The sequence below is a fragment of the Myodes glareolus genome, chromosome 22 (assembly GCF_982192425.1).
Source record: "Myodes glareolus chromosome 22, mMyoGla1.1, whole genome shotgun sequence".
NCBI lineage: Eukaryota > Metazoa > Chordata > Mammalia > Rodentia > Cricetidae > Myodes > Myodes glareolus.
In genome coordinates, this window is record NC_142047.1 from 57,209,220 (window position 1) to 57,233,992 (window position 24,773).

Consider the following 24,773-nt stretch of genomic DNA (forward strand, 5'->3'; position numbering starts at 1 on the left):
AGATAGAATCTCACACAGTGGCCATCGAGGGTGAACCACGGAGTGTTTAGCTTGCACCTTGTTTTATTTAGATGAGCCCAATGGAGCAATATTTTACAAAAGTTTAATTCTGACCATTATTATATAATTCAGTTTGATAAAAAATACTCCGGCAAAAATGTTTGTTCAGTTTTTAGCTCGTTTGCATAATTAGAAAATTTTTGTGATAATTACTCACTTTTGTACTTTATGAAATTTTGATTAGGAAAACCATGCACAGGCTGTGAATACTGAGCCCATGGGGTAGTTTCTCCACTCTCCCCTTTGCTTCCGTGTGGATCCTGGGAGCTCAGCAGCTGGGCATGCTTTCCACGCTAACTTCTGCCTCAGCTGCCAATCATCCCCTAGTTCAGTCCTTTCTGCTCTTGCTTTCCTTTGAGAAGAAATGGCTGCTTGGGCATTTCCTAGGTTGGGTTTTTTTTTTTTTTTTTTAAGAATTCAAAGTCATTTTGGCCATAGCCCCTTTCTAGTTTGGCCTTCATTTTGCTTTTTATGTTATAGCTAACTATGTGCATATCTCTAGAGCATGCAATTTTTTTTTATTATTATAGCCAGTGCTCAGTGGGAGAGACTGAATCCCTGGAGACCCAGCATTCAAGGGCAGTCTCAGCAGCATAGGGAGACCCTGCATCAAAAGGAGCAGAAAGAATCCTACCTTGTTTGTCTCCCTGCCAGCTGGCTTGGAGCTCCGCCCTGCTGAGTTCAGTGTTCCTCCTCTCAGGAGACTGGCAGGAGAATGATGTCCTTGGTCCGAGATCAGGAAGGGGTCAGGGTTGCAGCACCATCAACCACTGGTCAAGCCACCTAGGTTTGAGGTTTGTTGGCCTCCAACTCTGTAGCCAAGAATGACCTTGAATTTTGACCCTTTTCCTTTACCTCCCAGTGCTGGGATTTTAGGCATGATTTATTTGGTGCTGGTATCAAACCCAGGATTTTTGTGTATCCTGTTTTGCTAAAATTTAGAGGTAATTTGAGTCTTAACTCTTTGTACCCCATTCATTGTGCTTGGTCTCTTTGAGTTTCTGCCTTGCTTACGAAAATTCCTCTGCCCACCTGGAGACCTGGATTTACGCTTTAGGCTACTTCCGGGAGGCCAGAACTGTGAATAGTGTCTTACTTGGTGTGACTTGAGAAGAGGGACTTTGTCTAGGTTTTGAGGGTCTGCGATATGCTGGTAACTTTAATAATCAGATTCTTAAGATCTAACGTGGTCTGTGCTGAGCCCCACTGAGGTAGACCTGTGCAGATGTGAACAGCTGTTGTATGACTCGTAAAGATGCCAGAGCTGTACCAGGCACAGAGGGTAGTGAGATTCATTTTGGGTACTGTTGTTTTGATATGTTGTTGCATGTTTATACCGCTTAATTTTTTAATAATGACTTCATTTAAATAATCAGCTCTTGACAATTTAATAATCTAGTGATATAAGCTAGTCTAGAGATCTCATGCTGAGCAGAGACAGACCGTAGGTTTCGAGTTGCTGGCACCGTGGGTTTCTACAAAGCATTCCATTTTTGTGGCATCCAGACTAAGGTTAGCGTGCATTGGTGAGGGGGTGTGTGGAGCAGAGACATCTTAAAGGTGAATGGGTGGGTGGGTGAGACAGTCACTGGGTAAGAAGGCAAGCAAAACCGTGTTCCAGCAAACATGGCTATCCGTATCAGTACCTCCTCTCCTCCATCACGCTGTTTCTATTTTCACATTACATGCCAAGCCTACATAATTCTTAGATTGTAAGGATAAATGTGAATTGGGATTATAAAGATGCCTATTGCATTCCGGGAGTGCACCAGCCTTTTCTGATGATTGATCTTTCTGGAAGGCGCACTTACTTCATGAGCTCCAACTTGTGGGCAGCAGAGTTTTCTCTGATGAGAAGGTGAAAAAGTCTCTTTTCCTTTGGTTGCTCATTTCTAGTGATTTCATTGTTGTATTAAAATTTTGCTTGGTTTATAGTCGTTTGATGAAGTAGAGCTGTGTTGGCCTGCAGCGGCCTTCGGTGCTGGTGGGTGCGGCATGGCTCTCACAACGAAGTCTTAAGATGCCGATTCCTGTTGCTTCTCAGTAGACTGTCTCCTCGCTCTCTCAGGAATGCAAGCGCAAAAGGAGTTTGGTTTGTCAAAACATTGTCTAATCTTTGCAAATCTATTCCATTTGAGGCACGATAATTTATAATCAGTTTGTTTTAGAGAGATTATGAAATCTGAGATTTCAATGGGTTTTGAGTTTGGGGACATTTTCCTTTCATCAAGGAATAGTAGTATTCGGTACCTGGCCTCCTGTGAATTATGGGATTTGTGATTGAAAGACGTTGCTCAGAATAAATTCATTCTAATTAACTTTTTCTGCCATATATATTTTGATCCACTATTTCCTGCATGTTAGAGTTCACATGTTGCTATATTACTATCATTATTATTTAGACTAAGTCTTGTATGTCCTAGGCTGTCCTTAAACTTGCTGTATAGCCGCAGATGGCCTACCTCTTCTTTCTCTCCCTCTTGAATTCTGGGATGACAGGCCTATACCACCACACTCAGTTCAAATCATGCTTGGGGTCGAACCCTGCACCTTGTGCATGTGAAAGCAAGCCCGCTGCCCACTGAGACACATCCCAACCCTGACTCCTGTTACTTGTGACACATTGAAGCTTCCTGTCTTTTGTTTACATATGTTGTTGATGTACAACATACCCCAAAGTGTCATTAATATCCTTCTAGTTGATAAACAGTTGTATTTTTTGTTGCTGTTGGTTTGTGTCTTTGATAAAATGCCTCACTCAGAAGCAACTGTTAGAGGAAAGCGTTCATTTTGGCTCTGGTTCCGTAGGAAGAACAAGGCAGGTGGCAGTCAGCTGTAGTGGGAAGGTGAGAGGTCATATCTCCACTTGTAAATAGGAAGTGGGGGGGAGCTGGGAGCGGGGAGAAAGAGGGAGACAGGAAGAGAGGGGGAGAGGGAGAAGGGGAACGGGAAATAGGGAAAGGAGGAGAGGGAGAGCGCCAGCCCACAGTCTAGACTGAGGACAAGGCAACAGCTCCTCAAAGTAACCCAGGAACTTTCCCAGCAGAGCTTCCTCAGACAGTGGCAACCAGCTGAGGAACGAGCCAGACACCCCCACCTGTGGGGGGTGTTCCTCATTCAGACCACACCGCGTACTGATTACTGAAGTAACTGTTTTTTGGAAATTAAAAAAGAAAATGTGCAAAAGGAAAGTGTAAAGTTAAAACTGAGAAAGTAAAAGAATTTTGCCCACATCTGTTCAGAACCGGGCTCGGGAGCATGCTGGGCCAGCCCGTGGGTGGGAGAACATTCAGCAGGGCCCTTCACCTCAGCTCTGTCAGACCCGGGACCTGAGTGGATTGTAGCTCATCCACAAGCCTGCTGAACTCTCAGGGAACACTTCATTTTCTTTTAAAAATACAGTCTTGGTATGTAGCCCAGATTCACCTCTGATTTTGTATCCATAACTTGGCATGGCCTAGAATTTGGAATCCCTCTGCCTCAGTTTCCAGTGTGCTAGCATTGAAGGCCGATGCCACCCAGCCCAGCTCAGATTTTTGTTAATGGCAGTGCTGTTTGCATTTTCCTTGAGATGATTTTGTGTGTTGTGTGGATCAAGTACGGTGATCTCCTCTGTTGTGTTTAGCAACCAATAAGAGAATCCAGGGAGCTGGATCAAAAAACCGAGAAGAGCATGTCCAGGGCACCGGAGCTATACGAGCGGAGCTCACCAGCGTGTGCGCTTCTGCTTCTCGGAATTTTCTCCTCTCGTAAATTATCAGCTTGCTCCGCAGCAGCTTCCACGCCTTCAGCTGTTTTAGCTTTTATAGGAGAGCAAGCATATATGAAAAGGGGAACATACACATATGAGACCAGACATCCAAGCCGCACACTAATTCACAGGGACTCTTGGGTTCACAGGGTTGCACACTGATTCAGTGGGGCGCCCAGATCACAGGGTTGCACGTTGATTCCCTGGGACACCCAGATCACGGGGTTGCACACCAGTCACTGGCTATTAGCACCATTCTCATGATGCTGGTTGATTGCCTCTGGGCAAGGAATTGCAGCGTTTCTCCAATGCTTTGTTGGGTATACACAATAGAAACAAAATTTGTATTACTTTACTACTTATTATTATTGCTACTACTAGTACTACTTACATTTTACTGTTCATTAATTTACCGGTCATCAGGAAGCAAACACTTGGAATATTTGGCTACAGCCACAAAATAGATGACTTTGGCTGCATTACTGGATCAGTTCCACCTAGGTTTTTAAATGAACCACTGAGAAGGTTGGTTTGGTGACGATTCTGAGTGTCTCCTAGGACTGCAGTAACGTTCAGTGTGTACTGAGGGCTTTCATCACACGCTTCTTCACCTAGGTCAACGCCCCCGATGTAGAGACGAGACACAATGCTCCCCGGGTATGAAAGCGGGCGAAATTAGACCTTTAACCTGCTGTGTGGCATGGTGTTTCCAATGTGGCTTCCTCAAGGTTAACTGTCAGTTAAAGGTTTATAAAGAGAGCTTCCAAGCCTGGAACTTGGAACTGATTTCATCAGCAGGATCACAGGCCAGTCCTTCTGTCCCTCGGCTCTCAAAATCACAAGCTCAGAGTTTTGTGAGGTTGAATCCAAGGCCTCTGAGTTACAAAGAAGGAAACCGGGAACAAGAGAGAATGTTCAGCCTGGGCTTGGGTTTCCCTGTTTACTTTGCTAGTTTCTGTGCCAGAGAACCTGAGGAGAGCAGCTGAGGGAATGAGTGGCCTGTCCTGGTTAGTTAGGCGCGTGTAGTCCGTCATGTTAGTACAGATGGTGTGTTTGCAGGATTGAGGTACCACCTCGCCTTGTGTCTGCATTCAGGAAGCAGGGAAGTGAATGCCCTTGCTGCTTTCTTCTTTTTGTTCAGATTTCTTTATATCCAGCCTGCCCATAGGAAGGTCCCACTCACGCTTAGGGTGGATCTTTCTTCTTCAGTTAACCTATTCTAGAGGCTTGCTCGCAGATGTGCCCAGAGGTGTGTCTCCAAGATGATCATAGACTTGTCAAATGGATAATCAATAGAACCATCACAAAGGACCGAAGCCTGCAAGGGGTCCTCTGTGTGCCCCGAGATGCCTAGAGGCTTTAGCTTAACCACAGTCTCCTCACCCTGAGTGATTCTTTGTGGAGGAAGTGTCAGCTCATACTTGCCATAGGGAAATAAGGAGGCATATTAGAAATCTGTACTAATGCAGATAAATTTCATAAATTCAGACAAGATTGATGACTGACCCTACTTAATTCAGAATAAAGAAAGGGAATCTAATTTTTCTATTTCTCCACACCCCGTTTGCTACAATGAAAATGGCATTATCTTTTGAATCATTTCCAATGAAATGATTTTCAATATTGTTGTCTTTGTGACATTTGGACAATTAGAATGCATTTCTTAAGCCTGCTGGAAATGCCACAATGCTTTTTCTTGTTTTCGATCTTTTTTTCCCTCCCTGCGGTTCGCTCTCTGCTTGTTGCCTAGGAAACCACCGTTGGGCTGAATTCGCTTTGCTCAGTTGTCAGGCTGGCAGAGTGATAGGTAAAGTTGTTTAGATCTACAGGTCTAAAAGTGCTACTTAAATATTAGGGATGTTTCATCCCTATTAAAGCGGTTTATCTCCCCAATTAAAAAGCGGCGACTCCTCAACGCGCTCGACATACTAAACAGAGGATTGTATACGGCTTTGCTTGGGACTGGAACTTTATTTTGTGGCAGAGCATGCTAACATTTGTATTATCACAGGGGGTTAGTGTTATGAGCTCCTCGATAGACAACATCATATGTAAATGTTTGTTTACTTCTTTGGGGCGTCTCACTGTGAACTGTGATTCCTCAAGGTGCAAATAGGGACCTAAAATATGTCTTAGAAATTCCGTTAGATGTTGGAAAATGCAGGTTCTTCTTCCCTGTGTCTTTTAAGTAGCCGAGCTATTCCCTCCTTCGACTTTGAAAGTTGGGAACTGGAACCACCTCTGCTCTTGTCCTTTATGCAGTAATGAAAGGTTAACACAGTTGAGAGGATCAAATCATAGCGTTGGCGTTACACTTTCCTCTAGCTAAGTCACCTGATCTGCAGAATGATCAGGTTCTTAAAACAATTCAGAGACATGGCTGAACAGTGTAGTAATATTAATCACTGCCCCCTCATTGCCTCCGAACTTTGAAATAAGGTCAAACAGACTTCAGTGAAATAGCCCACAACAGTGCATCCTGTAAGGGGCAGCTTAGCAACCTTCCTACCCAGAGCAGACCCTGGATGACTTGCAAGAAAACACATACTTTTAGACCCACTGTGATCATTGGCATTGGAATCTGTGTTCTTAGCTGGATCTCCAGTCCTGACCTATGGTATATGGCAGCATGGTTCTGTGTCTTGTCTGCTCGCTAGAGTTGACCATGGTACTTGTGAGAACATGCCTAGACTCACCTTACACTAAATCTTTAACACTTCTGGGGAGTGCCCTGAAGGCAAACATTTCATGAATTATGCCCAGACTCTCTCTACAACTAACTACTGAGGAATAAGAAAGATTGATGTCTCTTACAGGGTGTGCACACGTGTGTGCACGTACACACACACACACACACACACACACACACACACACACACACACACACCGGGCAAGGTCCCTTTCCTTCAGTATGACACTCTCCTCCCTCATACAAGTCTTCTAAAAAGACAGTAAATTATGATAAATTAAGAGCCTTTGTTGTTTCTCAGCTTGCCTTGAAAAGGATCCTGTCTCATTCTTAATTCTTTACGTGGTCCTTTCTTTCTTTCTGTCAAGAATATATACAGATAATCCAACCCCAGTTGGGCCATGAGCTGAGGAACAGTGCCTGTCTGTCCTTCCTATCTTGTGAGTATGAGGTCTGCTCAAATGCATTCGCTGCCCTTTGGTGATGAGGACTCTGGATACTGAGAACTTTGGGAACAAGATAGGGTTTCAGCCCGAGACTCTGGGATTCCTAGTTCACCCTTGTTCACCCTTGTTTCTTTGTGCTGATGACTGCGATGTGGGTTTATTTCCACCATTTCTTGTAGAATAACTCTTGTCAGGTGTTGTTCTTATTCTAACACCAAATTTTACCTACCTATACGATAGGGAAAGTGACTTTTGCTGTTTCCTTAGCCTTGCTTTGAAGAATTCCTTGTTCGTGTGCTAAAGTTCCTCCCACCTGAGCCACAGTATGTGTCCGGCCAGTGGCAGTGGCGTCATCCCTGACTGCCTGTTACAGATGCCAGGAGGTACTAACCTGTCCATCACTCTTCCCTAAGGAGAAGAACGACTGTGTTAGATTATCAGTGGATGCTCTCCACACATTGAAGGTAATACATGTAGACAAGCAGCCATATGCTTCAGGACCACGAAGCCTTGTTCACTGCTTGGAGCTGCTGACTGGTGCCAAATGAACTTATTACCAGCCAGCGTGTACAAGGTGCCACCGTGGAGGGGGCTGATCTGAAACTAGACAGCGTGTGTCCTGCTCTCACCCTCAGAAAACCTTTCCCTTCCCTGAGGTCCTTACTGCATTTAGCTTTTTGCAGCACCCATCCCTGGTGCCATGATAGGTCCTGTTGCCAGCAGCTAGCCAAGTGCCTAGAGTCTAGTGAGTCCCCAGGTTTCCTTAGTGAATACTCATTTTTAAGACAACAATTCCCACTTGTTACCAAAATGAAGTGTAGACATTTGGGCTGGAGTGTATTCCAGTGCATTTGCCTAAGCACTTCTGAAGCCTGCGGTCCATTGCCAGCACCACCAACCAAACAAACCCAGTAATGACAGTAGGGCACTTAACCGCGGGGACCCCCGAAGGGTTAGCCTCCCTGAAGCAGGTAGAGACCGCAGACACTAAACCCTGGAGACTCCCGAAGAGACTAGCCTCCATGAAGCAGGGGATAAGAAGCGTGGGCGGAGTAATTCTAGAACCTGTTGAAGACAGAGGCTCCCAAGTATGTCCACTAATAGAAAATGAGCTAGTGCAAGTTGTGGGCCCAGTCCCTGGGTGAGCAAACATGTTACACTTGCCTGTGGCTGGTTAGAGGTTAGAATACCAAAGCAATGGAAAACGAATGCTTCTCAAAAGTTAACCCGACAGTGAGTGACACCTACAAACCCTTAATAAGATAATCGAAGACAAATGCCCAAGGACAGCATTGAGCCTTTACGGAGTATCTCCATCAATCAATAGTCAATGGCAATTTTTTGAGAGACAAATTCCTCGTCAGATATAATTGATAGCTTTCAAAACTGATTCCGTGATTACTGAACTGGTAAAGGGGTGGGAGAAGAGGGGTCTGATTCAGAGAGAGCGCATGGTTCATACGGGTGTCAGTTCTGACCTGCAGTGTGCCATGTGTGTCTCAGGCACTCCTGGAGGGCACTCAGCTATGTGTGAGGGACAGTAGTAAAAACAATAAAACGGAAGACTACATTGCTGGGTTTCTATCTATTATTGGCAGTGTTTGAACTAGCCATTCATTCTTTTCTCAACAGTAACAACAGCAAAAAAAAAAAAAAAAAAAAAGAAATTCTTCCCCTTGGGCTATCCAGTATGGATCACTGTTTCTCTTTGATAAAGAGATTGACCTTCCTGTAATTGAGACAGTAGCTATAAAAAAAAGGAGAGCTAGCTGGAAGCCACATTTATTCATCAGTTTCATTTATAGGCCATTTTTGCAAACATTTCCAAGTACCATTTTCCGTGCTGGAGGAAGAATTTAATAATGAAGGCGAGCTCTAACTGGCGAAGTTCATCTGAGCACAGCTTCCATTCAGCTGTGGGAACCTCCTAGAGCGGGTGGGCCCAGGAACACTTGTGGCATTTGGTACCTTCAGCTGCATGTGGGCATGAGGCATAGAAGCGTTCAGATCTGTCTGTGCAACACCCCCTCAACCCCTCCCCCCACATACCTCACCTAGAAAGGAATAAAGAGACAGTCTGTTTGGGAGCCACTGCATATGACTGTGGACCAGGACCACATATTCAGGTCGCTCCAAATTCTGCATTCCGACCTGGTGTCACTTTCATGATTTTTTTTGATGAAAAATTCTATATCAAGGTACTTTTCAAATACATTGGTGGAAGTCCAGTTGGGCAGGTTACAGCAAAGCGGGAAATCTCAGCAGTGGGCCTCCGGTACTGTTTGAGGGTATTCTTAGCCTTTGGATTGGTAGAAGCTAGTGCTCTGTTAATACAATTCAAGATGACTTACCTAATAGTCACAAGGACGTTAGGTCACAAGAGGTGGACGGTAAATATCTGTTTGGTGGCTAAGATAGCTCAGGGTAGTTCAGCCTCGGACCTACAACCATCTTGCTTGCCATATCGATGTTCTGATCGGTCAGCTCTTGTAGAAGGTTGACTATTGGAAGGGCGTTTTTCCTGGGAACTTCCGCTCAGAGATTCTAGAAGGCAAAGATCAGGCCTTGTTCTAATGTTGCTGTGATCCGACCAGGCCGAGAATTCTGAGCTGCTGCTGCATTTGATTGGCGGTTCACGAAGGCATCGCACATGCTTTCCAAAGGTTAGAACCAGGCTTGGAGTACTGTAATAAGTTCAGCCAAAAAAAGCCCCGGACCTTTCCTCGCTTGCTCCTTTCTGAGCTTTGGGACTGTCTTCCTGCAGAGCTCCAAGGTGGAACTGCCAGTCTGGGTGACTGAGCATTGGGCGTGACAAGTGGCATGGGAAATAGATGGGAAGGATGCCTGAAGTCTTCTCACAGCCTCTGTATGGAGAAGTTTTCCCAGGCCCTGGCCTGGTGCATGGCCATTGGAGGGTAGGTTCTGTAACATTGCACGTGCTGATAGCTTGGCTTTTTCCACCGTGAACTGTCTGCAGGAGCCATGCACTGGCCCTGGAGATGGGAGAAGTGATTGCCCTTTGTGTTAGGAGTAATTGCGCTGTTTGTATAGTAAGTTCTGTAAGAAACCCTGTGACTGTAGCTATTTTTAGGTTTGATTAAATATCGTGCCAGCTCGTGCTTGGCTTTTTTGGAACAAGTTTGTTCATGGCCTCAAGTGGTTAAATAATAGATGAGTCGGCTGAAAAACTAAGAGAGGCAGCTGGGAGTCTCGCTTAACACTTGCATCTCCTGTTTCAGCATTTGCTCGAGTTCCTCAATAGACTCACCCTTTCTTCGCCTTATTTAAGAAGCACGCTACCTAGGAAAACAAATCAATATTTATAGTGCACGTGCACCACAGAGGATCTAGAGTCATGTGATGATGGTTTATTGCTGCTTTAGCCCCTTCTTCAAAGCAGCCATGACATCAAACGGCCTGCACAGATGTCCTGGGCTCAGCACCACCGCGCATCCCTCTGAGCTGCAGCCAGCAGCTTCATTATTAAAGATGCCTATCTTTGAATCTTCTTTTTAATGTTCCGGAGGCCAGACTTTGAACATCTATATATTAAATAAATCAGAAGATCACTTGGTTGGAAAGTTTTATTGTCGTATTTTTAAATAGTTCTATTTTCCTAAAATTAGGGCTGAGGAATTTCAGCCGATAGGAAGCACCCATTATTGCTAATTATTGTAATGGACATAAAGTGCACCAGATTATTAGCGAGGCTGCAATAGGCCGCTGGAGCGGGATCACTCTGTAAGTTGCGGAAGTCTTGTCATGGTTGGATTTTAGGATCACCTTGCAGGAGAGTGTCAGTGAGGGGTTGTGTCGATCACGTTGGCCCATGGGAATGACTGTGGGTCCTTGTCTTGATTAAGATAGTTGAGTAGGAGTAGGAGGATCCAGCCCTCAGTGTGGGTAGAAGCATCGACAAGGGAGGGGTCCAGGTTCTGACAGTGGAGCTCTTGAGCTGAGCCTGTGATCTTATGCTGATCCAGTGCTCCCTGTCCAGACTGGATATGGTGTGATCAGCTGCCACCTTGACGTCCCCACAGTGACGGACTGGAAACTGGGTTCCTCTCCTACATTGCTTTCGTATTGGTGTTTTTTTCCCATCAACAGGAAATGAACTAAGGAAAGATATTACATTCATATTTTATTTCTCGATGGCCAGGGCAAAATGGTATTCTGTGTATGATGCTAAGTCCCATTGCTGTCGGGAGAGAGAAGGCAAGCCTCTCGACAGTCACCACAGTCTAGATATTTAATATGTATGTAATATGGTCTACTTTACTCAGATGCCCTCCTGCACTGTGTGGGTACCTTTGTGGTGTCCTCACTGCATGTCCTTTGTTCCATGCAGGCTGTAGTGCCCGGCATATGGCAACACTGGTGGGAGGGAGGCTTTCCTACTTTCTCTGACTTGATGCTTGATGGTCATCCGTTCTGTTAGAACGAGGTTTGATGGAGGATCCTGGCGTGGGGCAGTGAACATATTCGGTCCTCAAGGGACCTTTTCAGCCATCATTGTGGGCTCTGTTTTTGTACCTGTTGGCAGCTAAAGCCCTGAAAGAGGAACTATTTCCGGGGTCTCAGGACCAGGCCCGTGGCTCTGGCTCACAGGTTCTTTTGAGTCACTGAGATCATTTCAGGGAATCCAGAGGATAAGATACTTTCATTATTATTAAGATTAATCCACTGGGTTGGGTGGGGAATAGTGGAAGTAGGGGCTCAGCCATCACACGTGAGGCCCTGACCTTCATCCCCAGCCCCAAGGACATGAGGAACCCTCACTGTATCGCTGACTTGCTTCACACCTGTGTGGGTAGGGGCAGTCCGAAGGTAACATGCTGGCCGCCAGGCGTGGGCATGCTTTGTTTGCCCCATACACCCAGTTGAAAATGCCCTGCTTGTCACTGACACTGGTTGTCCTTGATGAGCCAGGGAAAGCGATTACTTCAACCTGTCTTCAAGTACACAGGTTTTTTAATGGCAGGGTGGGAATCAGGCATAAAACATTGCAGCTGTCTCAAAAAACTGCTAGGCAATGGCTTGAATTGGGAACCCTTTAGATTTCATTCATTGTGTGTGTGTGTGTGTGTGTGTGTGTGTGTGTGCGCGCGCGCGCAGTGCTCATGTGCGTGTGTGTGTGCAGGCCAGAGGTTGATGCTGGGTGTTGTCCACCTTAGTTTAGACAGATTCTCTCGCTGGACCTGGAGCGCACCACCTCTGGCTAGGCTGGCTGGCTGTCAGGGAGCCACAGGGATCCCTTTCTCTCTGCTCTCCCAGCATCAGGGTGTCCATGCCTGCACATCGAACCCTTTGCTCCCCTCTTCATCTCACCAGCCCGGCAGCGTTCTCTTTAGTTTGAAAAAGGGCAGAAGGCCTGTAGATATTCATTCTCCGGTATCTGATGGTTTATAGCAAGCGGATGACAGGAGCCTATCACGCAAGGGCAACAACTGACAGTATTTGTTGCCAAAGATGAAATCCAACCTCGCAGTGAAGAGCAGGTTTTGGAAGCTCACACCCACCGTGAGAAGACTGATGTCTTCCCAACCCATAGCTTGCTCCTGTTGACAGCTTCCCACCCCATCACATGCTCCCAAGGAGATCAGCGGAGACGTTAACATATGTGATTTTTCTGATAGGAGAGAAAATGTGTCAACATTGAGAAGATTGGCATAGCTCAATAACTGATATTTTCCAGATGACTAATGCTGCAGAATTTTTCATAAGTAGATATAGTCCATTAAAAGTGTGAGATACACAAGCAGATTTTAATGTAACGGAAGCGTTCACACCCATGTTGCCTCTGACCTTTGAGAAGCTGCCATTTGTCAAGTACGGGCGAGGACTCTCCACAATTATCTCAGAAGGCAATTAGAATGTGATCTCGCTTGCGCCGGCTCCACGTTGGTAATGGTGGGTTGCTGGACTTTCCCATTTTGCAGCAGAGTGCCTGCTGAAGCCGATGCGGGATCCAGGTGTCTTCTATTGTGTGAAACACGCGGCAGTGGCTGTCCTCTCTGCTTCTCTGCTTTGCTTTTTACAAAGTCATTGTCAGAAACTCATATTGGTTCTGGAACTTGTAGTGCATTTATTATCGTTACTTAATAATGCAAACAGGAAAGATTCCGCACCTTTTCATTCTCGCCTATTAAATGGTAACCACCTTCAGCCATGAGCTGCAGCCACTTTTTGCTGTTGTTGGTTTTGTTATAGTGTAAAGCCCCAGCTTGGGCTTGGGGCTCACCGTGCAGACCAGGCTGGCCTCAAACTCACAGAGCCTGCCTCGTATGGATTAGGGTTCACCACACCTGGCCCTCACCTCTTAGACTTGGTCAGGTCCTGAGGTGCATGTTCGGGAACCACACCAGCCTCAGCCTGTTCATCTTTACTGTTCTTTATCACAGTTATCCATGCATGCCCCCGCCACTAACCAAACAGACCTTTTCTTCTCTGTTGCCAATTTTGCAGTGTAGCTGTGTGCTGTTACCATCTGCATTTGTAGTTAGTGTACTGTCGTCTGCTCCCTGACATGAAGAGAGGCTGTCAGTGCAGTATGTCCTATTCAGGGTGTCTGGTTCTGCCTTGAGGACAGCATTCTTTTGTTTAATAATTGATGCCAACATTTATAGTCATAGGTAGATAGACATAGAATGCCTTTTCTGATGCATTAGTGGATAATAACTTAATCATTTGTGTGGTCAGTGATCCCTGCTCAGGAGCTTGAACTTTGTATAGGGCATTGATCTGTGACCACAGTTGGCTGTTCCTGTATTCTTGAGCCCAGCTTATCTGTGACGTAACTCACTTGCTTCTCCACTGTGACTGGTTCAGGGCTCATATTAAAGAAGGAAATCATTCAGAATCTAAAGGAAGTCATTGGTTTTAAGAGTCTATGCCTCAACCTTTGTGTTTGTGTAAGCTGCATAAAAATGCCTCTCATGTAGTTATAGAACCAAGGAAAAAAATAAACCAGTACACCTCCAAGTGGGCACCATTGTAGTGAGAGAGAAACAGCTCCTGCCAGATCTGAATTTCTGTGAGTCTGAATGCAGGGCCACACTGGGATCTCTGTGTTCATACAGTGCGATCCTGTCCGCGTGTAACGATGTGTAATGATGTATGTAGTTAGTGTGTCTGTTCACGGAGTACAGTGCGATCCTGCCCCACGTGTAACGATGTGTAGTGATGTATGTAGTTAGTGTGTCTGTTCACGGAGTACAGTGTGATCCTGCCCTGCATGTAACGATGTGTAGTGATGTATGTAGTTAGTGTGTCTGTTCACGGAGTACAGTGCGATCCTGCCCCGCGTGTACGATGTGTAGTGATGTATGTAGTTACCGTGTATGTTCATGGAGTACAGTGTAATCATGCTCCGCGTGTATGATGTGTAGTGATGTATGTGCACACACACAGTGTACCTAGCATCTCTCTCCTCTCACACATTCTTCACTTATTTGTCTTGGGAATGTGTGGGATCCTTTGCTTTCACTAATTTGAAATGCACAACAAATCATTCTTGGCTGTAGTGACCACACTGCCCTACCCAGTTCTGGAGTGTGCTCCATCATGTGATTCTTTGTACCCAACCCCCTTGCTCTACTAGTCCACAGCGCGCATTTCTACAAGAGCAGTTTAGCCGGCTTCTACCTGTAAGCCGGACAGGGTGCTTTTCTCCCATATCCAGTGACCTTCAATCACCATAACATTGGAGACTCCTGTTTGAGGTCAGCCAAGGCTGCTTCTGTGTTGTGATCACCCAGCTCTTGTGGCCACTCAGAGCCTTTGAAACCTAAGCTTCTCTCCTTATTGTATGGTTTCCTGAGACTCCCTAGTGAATTTACTGCTAACTTCCTCATTTAGTGCTATAATTTTCCGACTGGCCTGGTTATTGTTACTCAAATTCACCTTGTTGAAAGGGGCAGTGCACACACACACACACACACATCTATGAGGATGCCAGCTGGTGTCACATGGGATGCTCATTAGAGGGTAGCACAAAAATGATGCCCAGACTGAATTTATGGTGACTCCTTGGTATCCGTCTCCCTAAAATACAAACATGGCTCTAACGGCCGAATGGGAGGGCTGCTATCTGTGCGTCCCAGCATCACCCTGTGCTTCTTCATCTGCTTAGCAGAAAGCTTCCACCTCCGACCCTCTCTTTCCAGAGACAGCTTTATTTACAGATGCAGCTGTGTAGCCCGAACAGATGTGCACGGTGTTGGACGCATCCTCAGTCGCCTCCGAGTACCTTAATGTGCCAGCGTCGCTTCAAGGGAAAGAGATTAAAAAGCACATTCCCCGTGGGAGTTCGAGTTCTCCACTTCTCTCTCCCTGTGTCTCCCATCATTCCCTGTCTGTCTGGTCTGATCCCGGATCTGTGTCTGCCTGAATGCGCTCTTGTGCCACCGTCCCTGTGTCTGCGCCTCCCTAACAAAGGACTTGGCTCCTTTTGTTGAACAGCACAGAAAGCATCACATGAGGCGCAGAATGAAGGACACTTTGCAGAATTTTTAGTAGGGATTTACAAGGGATTAAGTCACCGACTCCAGCAGACCCGGATAACCAAACAAATGCTATCTGCATGCTGTCTTCAATGTTTGTGGTGGATATTCATTTTATAATGTTGCTTCCAGCATATTTGCTGTTTCCAGCATCTATTACCATAACATGCATACATGTGCACGTTACTCATGGGTCTGGGGAATGGAAGAGTGTATAATTTAAGATTACAGCTATGCATTAGTTTAGGGTATAAAGGTTGATTCCATGGGAAAGCCAAGTTCTGGAAGGTGGGTTGTTCTTTTACAATCAGGTTAGGCAAACAAGGTGAGTACACAGTAGGGCAACAGTCTCAAGTCTTAAGTGACCTCACCACGTATTATTAACTTTGACTGTGAGGTCCAGTTAAAGTTCCAATCCCTTAGAATATAAGGGAGATTTTCATCATACTGCTGTTCCACAAAGGTGTGCTTTCCCTTTGTTTCAGATTAGGAGGCTAACATGGTGCTCACGTCCAGGCAGATATGGTGGTTCCGGGTAGCAGTGTAGCGGGAACAGGAGTAGAATGTGTCCCTCACAGTGTTGACACTGGTGAGCAGTTTCTGCTGTGAGATGAAACATACGTCCTCACAGGCATGCCCAGAGATGCCTCCTAGAAGAATCTACATCTTTTCAGGTTGACAATGAGAATTATCTACCACCATCATCTTAGGGACAAGAAGCAACCGTGTGCTTTGAATTTCCTTATGATACTTTATTGAGGAATAGCAACATTGTATTCAGCGTAATTCTTTTGTTTTTGTTTGTGTTTTTGAGACATGGTTTCTCTGTGTATCTGTGGAGTCTGTCCTGGAACTGACTCTGTAGACCAGACTGGTCTGGAATGCACAGAGTTCCTCCTGCCTCTGCCTTCTGAATGCTGGGATTAAAGGTGTGTGCCACTACTGCCTGGCTCAGCATAACTCTTTACTATCCAAGCTTTGTTTAAGTTGTACATTTCTAATTCTATAGAGCCGATTAAAAGTTAGATGAGATAATTTTGTTTTCTTGTTTTGTTAAATGTCTGAAGTGATTTAGAATCATTTATCTGGACATGATGGTAAATAAGAACAGTGTGGGTTGTTATTCTCAGTTTGGTATTTTTTTTTATGTGCCTGATACTTTTATTTAGACCCCATTGCACCCTTATGAAGCAGGATATTACTTCATCATCATTCCTGTAGTAGGTGGCTAGAGGTGGAGGACAGATAATTAGGCTTCTTGCTTAAGCCATGTTAGCTACGAGTGGTGAAGCCCAAATGCCAGCCCAGGCAGCTTTGTCCAGAGCTAGACCTCTCCTCCGTCTCCTTCACTAGCAGGGCATTTGAAGGTCTGATAGGGTTTGAAGGTCTGATATCAGGGTGTGTTAGCTCGCGGACCCGTTGTGTCTGCGTAAAAGTGCTAGTTGGGCTAGCAAGATGGCTCAGCTTGCCTCCAAGCCCAGAGATCTAAATTCCCTCTTAGGACCCCACAGAGTAGCAGAAAGAGGCTCACCTTGTGCAAGTTGTTCCAACTTGCCACGGTACGTACACACCCACCTATGTACACAGACACATAGTAAATGTATGTGATTAAACCTTAGATTACAAAATAAAAAACAAGACGTTAATCTTTGGTCGCTAGTCTTTGGATGAAGTGCGTCTTTCCTAGTGTGGTGTTCATTTCTGCTAAGCCCAATCCTCTTCTTGTGTGTGTAGATATGCCGCTTCATGTCCGCCGGAGCAGCGACCCAGCTTTAAGTGGCCTCTCCACTTCCGTCAGTGACAATAACTTTTCCTCTGAGGAGCCGTCCAGGAAAAACCCCACCCGATGGTCCACGACAGCTGGCTTTCTCAAGCAGAACACCACTGGAAGTCCCAAAACGTGTGACAGGAAGGTAACCACCCCCACTTGTCTCTGCAGCCTTTGCAGCTTCTGTCCTTTGGTGTCAGTCAGGTGAGCTCAGGCGTTCCTTGGGCATATCCTGTGGCCCGTGTGAGGATTAGGGATTTTTCTCAGTAATATGTGCGGAGACCAATGGGCAGTTGGAATTTTCCGATGAAACCCAGTGCTATAGATGGAGTATGGAGGTCCATATTTTGAGCTGATAATATATCTGTGATTCAAAAGGCAGCACCCCCTTTTCCTTCCCCTTTCTCTTGCCTATGCCCTTTTCCCCCCTTTTTTTTTCACCTCAGTCCCAGGGATGGAAATCAAGGCCTTAAACCTGTCAGGGGAGTTCTGTAACACTGAATGATAAACCAGTCTCAGAAGAAAAACGTGAACAGGAAGTGTTGCCCTATAAAGTCCCTTTCTCTTTTTGTTTCTGGTTTCTGTCTTCTCTCTTTATAGGGAGTTTCTTCTTTGTGCTTTCTAGATGACCTTCTGGAAATGTTTTATCCATGAGTGAGCACATAACCTGTATTGGCGTAGGAAGTGTATCAAAGAACTCAGAACATTATAGAGCTAGAAGTACAAAAGCACAGCTCATGGTATTTTTATTGTTTCTTTCATCGTTTTTACCCTGTCTCCCTGGGGAAGGGAAGTGTGCTGTCTGTTCTTAGTGCAACTTGCATTTTTGACCCACGTTACTTAGCCCAGTACTTACACGTTAGTACATGAACGTTCATCGCTGTGACCTTCAGCACCTGTGCCTAGAGAACCCCACCATCCTGTTCTGCCATGTCTCTAATCTCTTACCTAATGGACTTTTAGGCCATGTTTTCCTTTTTCATGGTCGTATCTGAAGAATAAGACTTGGTGACTATGTCTTACTGGAGCCAGTGATTTCCCACAGCCTGTGGTGGGAAATGTGGAGGTGTTACCACACAGTGCCAGTCACATTCGTATCAAAACGGGCACAGCTTGAGGATTGATTGACTCATCCTTTGCATTGGAGCTTTTTTTTATTTTGTTTTACATGCCAACACTCTTGCCTTCGTTAGTATTAGTTCTAGTGAAATAAAAACCATGGGGCACATACACCTAAAACGAGAAGAATCAGGCCAGAGCTATCGCTCCGAAGCAGAGTCCGTCCCCAGCCCAGTGATAATATAATGATAGAACCGGAAAGAGCCTTAAAGGGCAAACGTGGAAGGCAATGTGGTTTCGGGTTGTTGTAGCCTATTGATTTAGCTGTTAGCCTTACTCTCAAAGATTCTGCAAGGAGCCACATTCGATTGCTTTTTCTCCCCGAAGCCAGTTTGAGCCCTGCAAGGACTTGAAGTAAGCTGTCTGAAGAAGCAAAATTCACTTTTTGAATAGGTCTCATGGCTTTTAGTTTTTGCCAGAATTAATCTATATAAATATTTACAAACTTATAAACAAGTAAAGTTTATAGTTAAAAACTATGTATTTTTTTCCAAGTGGGCTTTCACTGAGTCACATCTGGCAGGCTCGTGGTCTGAGTACAGCCAGATCTCTGTCTGTGACTCATTTAGCATCTTGGGTATGGGACTTAGGTGTAGTTACAGCACACAGATCTGTTTTGATCATATTTCAAACACAAAAGGGTTTAATACTTAGAATCCCTGTCTTGAAAATGATTGGAGAAGTCCGCACAACGTGCCCGGCCTGGTGCGCATCTGACCCGCCTCGAAGGAGGCGCATCCCAGTGGTCTGCATGCTAGACACCGGTTTGTCCTCCCAGGTGCTTGCCTTGCCTGCAGAATGGAGGCCGAGCCTCCAAATGCTGAATGGCAATGGCCCAAGGAGCTTCCCTTCCTTTAATTACTGCCATTGAGATCTGGAGTTTCCCACCAGTGGATTCATGCAGGCAGGCTCATTTGTATGCGGCGCAGACTCTGATGTGCCGAGGCTCTAGGGAGTGATCATCATCCTTCCCACTTCTGCTGCAGAGGAAGGCGTGCGAGGGGCATATTGAGACGCTCAGAGTAATTAACCACATGCACTTCTGCCTTTGTAGTAAATAATATGTATCTGTCATTGCGGAACACCTGGGAAACCAGAAGACTGGAATAATGGAAGATCACCCGTGTCTCTAAAGCCCAGCACCCCCAACATTGAGATGTCAGTGGTGAATAGCTCCACCACCTTGCAGGCTTTCGTCAGATCTCCCGAGCTAAGCATTTTGGACTTGATTAGTGTTTGGATGGGGATACTAGTGAAACACACACACACACACACACACACACACACACACACGCTCATGCCCGCCTGCACACATACACCCCACCGTCTTAGCTTTACATACTTGCTACTCAGCATTCCTACATTTTTCTTCTACAGAGATCTTCTCTTTGAATTTTGTTAGAGAACATCTTAGACAATGTACAGTCTGCTCTGATGACCATGATATGGTCTCTGTTGGCCATTTCCAGTTTGTCTCTTCTCACATTGTAAATATCCATGTTGGTGCACAACTTTGAATATATATATATATATATATATATATATATATATATATATATATTTTTTTTTTTTTTTCTTAGAAGTGAAGATATAGCCAGTAAGACTTTCCTCTACTACACAGGTAGTATTCTATGTTGCCCCATGCCACACTTTCTCAAAGGGAAGGCCTGGGTTGTTACAAGCCCCTAGATGACACTATGTCCTCACAAAGGGTACAGAAAGCTAGTGGGTAGCAGTGTGGTTTTGGTCTTTCCTTTGCTTAATTTCTCAGTTACTAATTTACTAATCTTGTCTAACATATATGCTGGGAGCCAGAGGAGGTTGCTCATTGGATAGAGCAGAAGACCTAGGTGTGATTTCCAGCACTCACGTGGCAGCTCTCAACTGGGGTCTGTTAACTATCTGTTAACTATAGTTTTCATGGGTTTGATGCTTCCATGGGCTCCAGACATACAGGTGGTACACAGATTTGCATGTGAGCAACACACCAATGCACATAAAATAAAAATGAATACATAAATCTTACATCACCTGTTGTTAGCACTGTAAAATATCTATCATCTATCTATCTATCTATCTATCTATCTATCTATCTATCTATCTATCTATCTATCTATCTATCTATCATCTATATCTATCTATCTATCTATTATCTATCTATCATCTCTATCTATCTATCTATCTATCTATCTATTATCTATCTATCATCTCTATCTATCTATCATCTATATCTATCTATCTATTATCTATCTATCATCTCTATCTATCTATCTATCTATCATCTATATCTATCTATCTATCTATCTATCTATCTATCTATCTATCATCTCTATCTATCTGTCTGTCTGTCTGTCTGTCTGTCTGTCTGTCTATCTATCTACCTACCTACCTACCTACCTACCTACCTATCTCTCTCCCACCTACCTACCAATCATCTATATATCTGTCTGTCTGTCCCATTTCATGTTTTTGTGTTTTCAACTATGAAAAGACCTCTCTGCCTTTTTTTCCTATTGGGAAAGAGAATGGGAAGAAAGAGCACTAAGTATATTTCTTCTGAGTCCTCGAGAGCCCACCTGTGGTGCATGGCTGTAAGATGTGCAGATCATGATCAGTTTGTCGTGGGCCCTGGGGCTGCAGAGGCAAAGGCCGCTGGATCCTCAAGTAGGATGGCAGTATGTCCTTCCATTGTGGGGTTTAGTGTCAGCCGGCACGGGTTGCTAGACCTCTGAGAGCAGGTTCCTGTGGGATTCTGGGATTCTTTATAATTTTTATACTTTATTTGGTATGCGAGGTGGAGGGGAGGAAGTGGTCTTGTCTGTTTTTAGAGTTCTCTCAGGTATCCCTCAGTCCCGTGTGCAGCATTTCCTTGCTGGCTACCTCTCCACTGTAGTAGAGATGGTGTGACTTGTTAGGCACTGTTTTTCACTTGAGATTTCACACACAGTAGACCTCGGGCAGGGTGACCTTCACCTGTGCGGGTATGAAAGTCATTTCCCCACCTCCCCTGGTCCTTATCCTGTCAGTGCAGCTGTGTGCGGAGCCTGTGACCCGGTCCCATCAGGAACAGCAGGGGGCACTTAGCAGAGCCTGCTGTCTGGGAGTTCAGTGGGTCAGCCTGCCCCGCCACAGTGTGGTGCCACCAGCAGCCGTCTTTGCCTCCACATTGACAGGTGACGCTTTGGTGAGTCATTTACCTCCTCCCTTAGACATTAAACAGTGGTAGCTTTAGCATGAAACTACACGTTGGCAAATTTCCAAGAAAGATCCTTATCCAATTAGCGGAGGAGGAGGAAGCCATAATAAAAACACCTCATCATGCTGTCAATGGCTTTTAAATTATTGAGAGGCTTTGAGATGTTTCTTACCCTATGGCTTTCATATTTCTCTGTTTGCCGGCCCTGCTTAGTGTGTTCTTGAGACTCCCTGACACATGTAGTCAATGGAAAGGGGACTTTCTAACTGAGACCTCCGCCATGTCTTCCCCTTCTTTGAGAATGGCGCGCGCGCGCGTGTGTGTGTGTGTGTGTGTGTGTACTTTTCTGAGTAAAAAGGCTAGAAGCTGGCACTAGCTGTCTTCCTTAGTTGCTCTCCACTTTTTTGAGATAGGATCTCTCACCGAACCTGCAGTTTCAATACGTTGGCTAGGTTGGCTGGCCAGGAACTCCAGGGGTCTACCAGCCCCTGCCTCCCCAGCACTGGGCTGAGGATTCAAGCTCAGGTCCTTGCTTAGCTGACTGAACCATCACCCCATCTTCTAGATATTTTTTCCAGGACGCTGAAGATGAAATCTAGGGCCTCATACATTAGTGTGTTACCAGGGAGCACTACTCTAGGTTTGGACATTAATTCCAATTAGTGATTTCCTTTAGCAGATTTTAAGGCACCGTGAGCATTTTTACCTTCTGTGGTGATACTCCTGTGCTTTTTATTCACCAGGTAATGAGAGGCATAAAGAGGCAGATGCGTTCTTGGAAACCAGGAGGGAGTGTGAAGCCAGGGCAGAGATTATGTGTGCATTCCTGTAGACAGTGGCTGTCCACATCCTGGTGAGGAGTCTCAGCAGGCTGGTTTGATTTCCAGCAAACTTCCTAATTTCTGTGGTATTGGTTTTGCTGTCTCTCCAAGATTTGCAGAATAGTTTTATTTTATACTTGACGTTTTAGAGTTTATGCCTATTAATGTTATTTGGTGGGCTTTCTGTGGTTATCGTTTATAATTTTGCCTATATTATTTCTCCTAAAAGTAAAATTTAGGCTGGGCGGTGGTGGTGCATGCCTTTAAACCCAGCACTTGGGAGGCAGAGTTAGGTGGATCTCTGTGAGTTCAAGGCCAGCCTTGACAGTCCTAGGACAGGCTCCAAAGCTACAGAAAGACCCTGTCTTGAAAAACACAACAAAACAAAACAAAACCAAAAAGGAGTAAATTTTAGGACTGTATTTCAGAGACTATCCCTAAATGTTAGCTTATGTTGACGTCTCTTTTTTTATTAGATGTCTGCGCTAGACTTGCTTTATAAGACGAGCAGTTTTGAAGCCGTTGTAGCGCCACCCAAATTCAGGGTTAGAAAGCGTGAAGCACTTATGTAGAGCGCCGTGAGAATTCCCAGGCCCGCTGGAGGTGTGTGTGCCTGAAACGAGCATAAATGGAAGTGGTTTACTTTTCCAGTTCACGGGCTGTCTGTTGAATAACTGCATGTTTCTCTTGGAGTGGGTGCCAATAATACTTGTGGACTTACACGGGGGAGAGAGAGAGAAAGATGGGGGAGGGGAAGAGGGGAGGAAAAGAAGAGAAGGGGGAATGGAGAGGAGGAGGAATGGGGAGAGAACATTCAAGCTCAGGTCCTTGCTTTGTTGATGAATTCATCATCCTGTCTCCTAAATCTTTTTCTGTGGTACCTAGAATAAACCCAGGCCGTTATGGTTGTAGGCCATGCTTCCCCTTCCACTGGTCACTAGTCTAGAGAAGGGCAGGGAGGGAGAGAGTCCTCAGAGCTTCTCTGTCTACTCTGGTGCTACACCCTTTCTGTGTGGTTCCCAGCATATAGAAAATGAATACTGTGCTTGCTAGGGAGGAGCCAGGAGCCCCCTGCAATCACAGCGCCGGAGAGAGGCTGAGACAGCCGGACTTCCAGCCCAGCCTGTGTTGCACTGTGTGACCCTGTCTCAAAAGAGATAGGAGGAGAGGAGAGGGAAAGAGCACACAGTGTGTCATGGTTATTCCAAGCTATAATAACAATAATAATAGTAGTAAATAATAATAAAGACATAACAAACAGAATCTGGAACATCTATTTGCTTTTGTGACATTTAACTTCTTTTCTTAGATTGCACACTTCATCACTTTAAAATTGAAGTCAATTAAAATGAACTTATTCTAAGTGCTTTGAAACTGCCTTATTGATAACTGTGGCTCGAAACACTGACTGTTCCTGTTCTGACAGAGCCAGAACTGGAAATAACATTTCTGCTGTGCTGAAAGTAGGGCCTGGGTGCTGGCCTTTGATCCTCCCTCATTTGTAGTCTGCAGAGCCCTTCAGTGCAGGAGGTTCCCACTCCCAGCGTCAAAGAGGAGAACAAGAGCATCATAGCTCATTCAGACCCGACACCATCAAAATTTGCCTGCTGGGATTTCGAGCATGGGAGATGCTTTCACTCAATATGTAGATTTATCATTAGTATCAAAACCTCTTGTACCCTGTTCTATAGGGTTATTTGCTTACTTCCTTTTTTTTCCCGTTAAAGATTTTTTTATTTTTATTTATGTTTATTTTTTCCCTCTGTGTATATTTGATGTGTGTTTAGGGTTTCACAGAAGCCAGAGAGGGCATTTGGACTACCAGGAGCTATTTTGGCTTGTTAGCTCCTAGACCTGGGTTCTGGGAACACCAGTCAGGTTCTCTGAAAGAGGAACACGTGATCCTAACTAGCAGACCATCTCCCCAGCCCTTCTGCCCTTATTCTTCCATTTGTTTATGATGTCCATATTTATCTTTCCCCTCTACATCCTCACCCATTTCAAAACCCATTTGGCGCTCTGGTTTCTATTCTTTCTAACATATTCTTTCAAACTCTGGGGTCAAATTGTGAATGCAATTGGATATATTTTATGTTTTATGAGCCTCGCCTTTACCAGCTGAGCCATCTCTTCAGCCCACAATTTGATGTTTTCAAAAGTGGAGGCTGAGGAGATAGATCAGCCAGCAAAGTGACTGCTGTGTGACCACGCCGACCCAAGTGCCGTCCCCAGAACGTCCGTGGTAATAACCAGACCCAATGGTAGTGTGGTGTGTACCTCCACCGCTGGAGGTGGGAGCGGTGGGTCCCTGGCTCTCCGCCAACTGATGTAGCTGAGAATGGTTGAACCCCCAGCCAATGAGAGGCCCTGTCTTAAACGTGGATAGTACCCGAGGCGTGACAGACAAGGTTGTCCTCTGACT

General features: G+C 45.2%; 1 protein-coding gene across 25 annotated transcripts in view; it reads left to right on the forward strand.

Moving 5' to 3' along the window:
* Pard3 (par-3 family cell polarity regulator) overlaps nt 1–24,773 on the forward strand; it is a 512,103-nt gene that overhangs the window by 208,111 nt on the left and 279,219 nt on the right. For all 25 annotated transcript variants that reach the window (XM_087900660.1, XM_087900650.1, XM_087900645.1 and 22 more), the window contains one exon: nt 17,182–17,360. In XM_087900660.1, the coding sequence (XP_087756786.1) occupies nt 17,182–17,360 (179 nt within the window). The remainder of the gene's footprint in view (nt 1–17,181; nt 17,361–24,773) is intronic.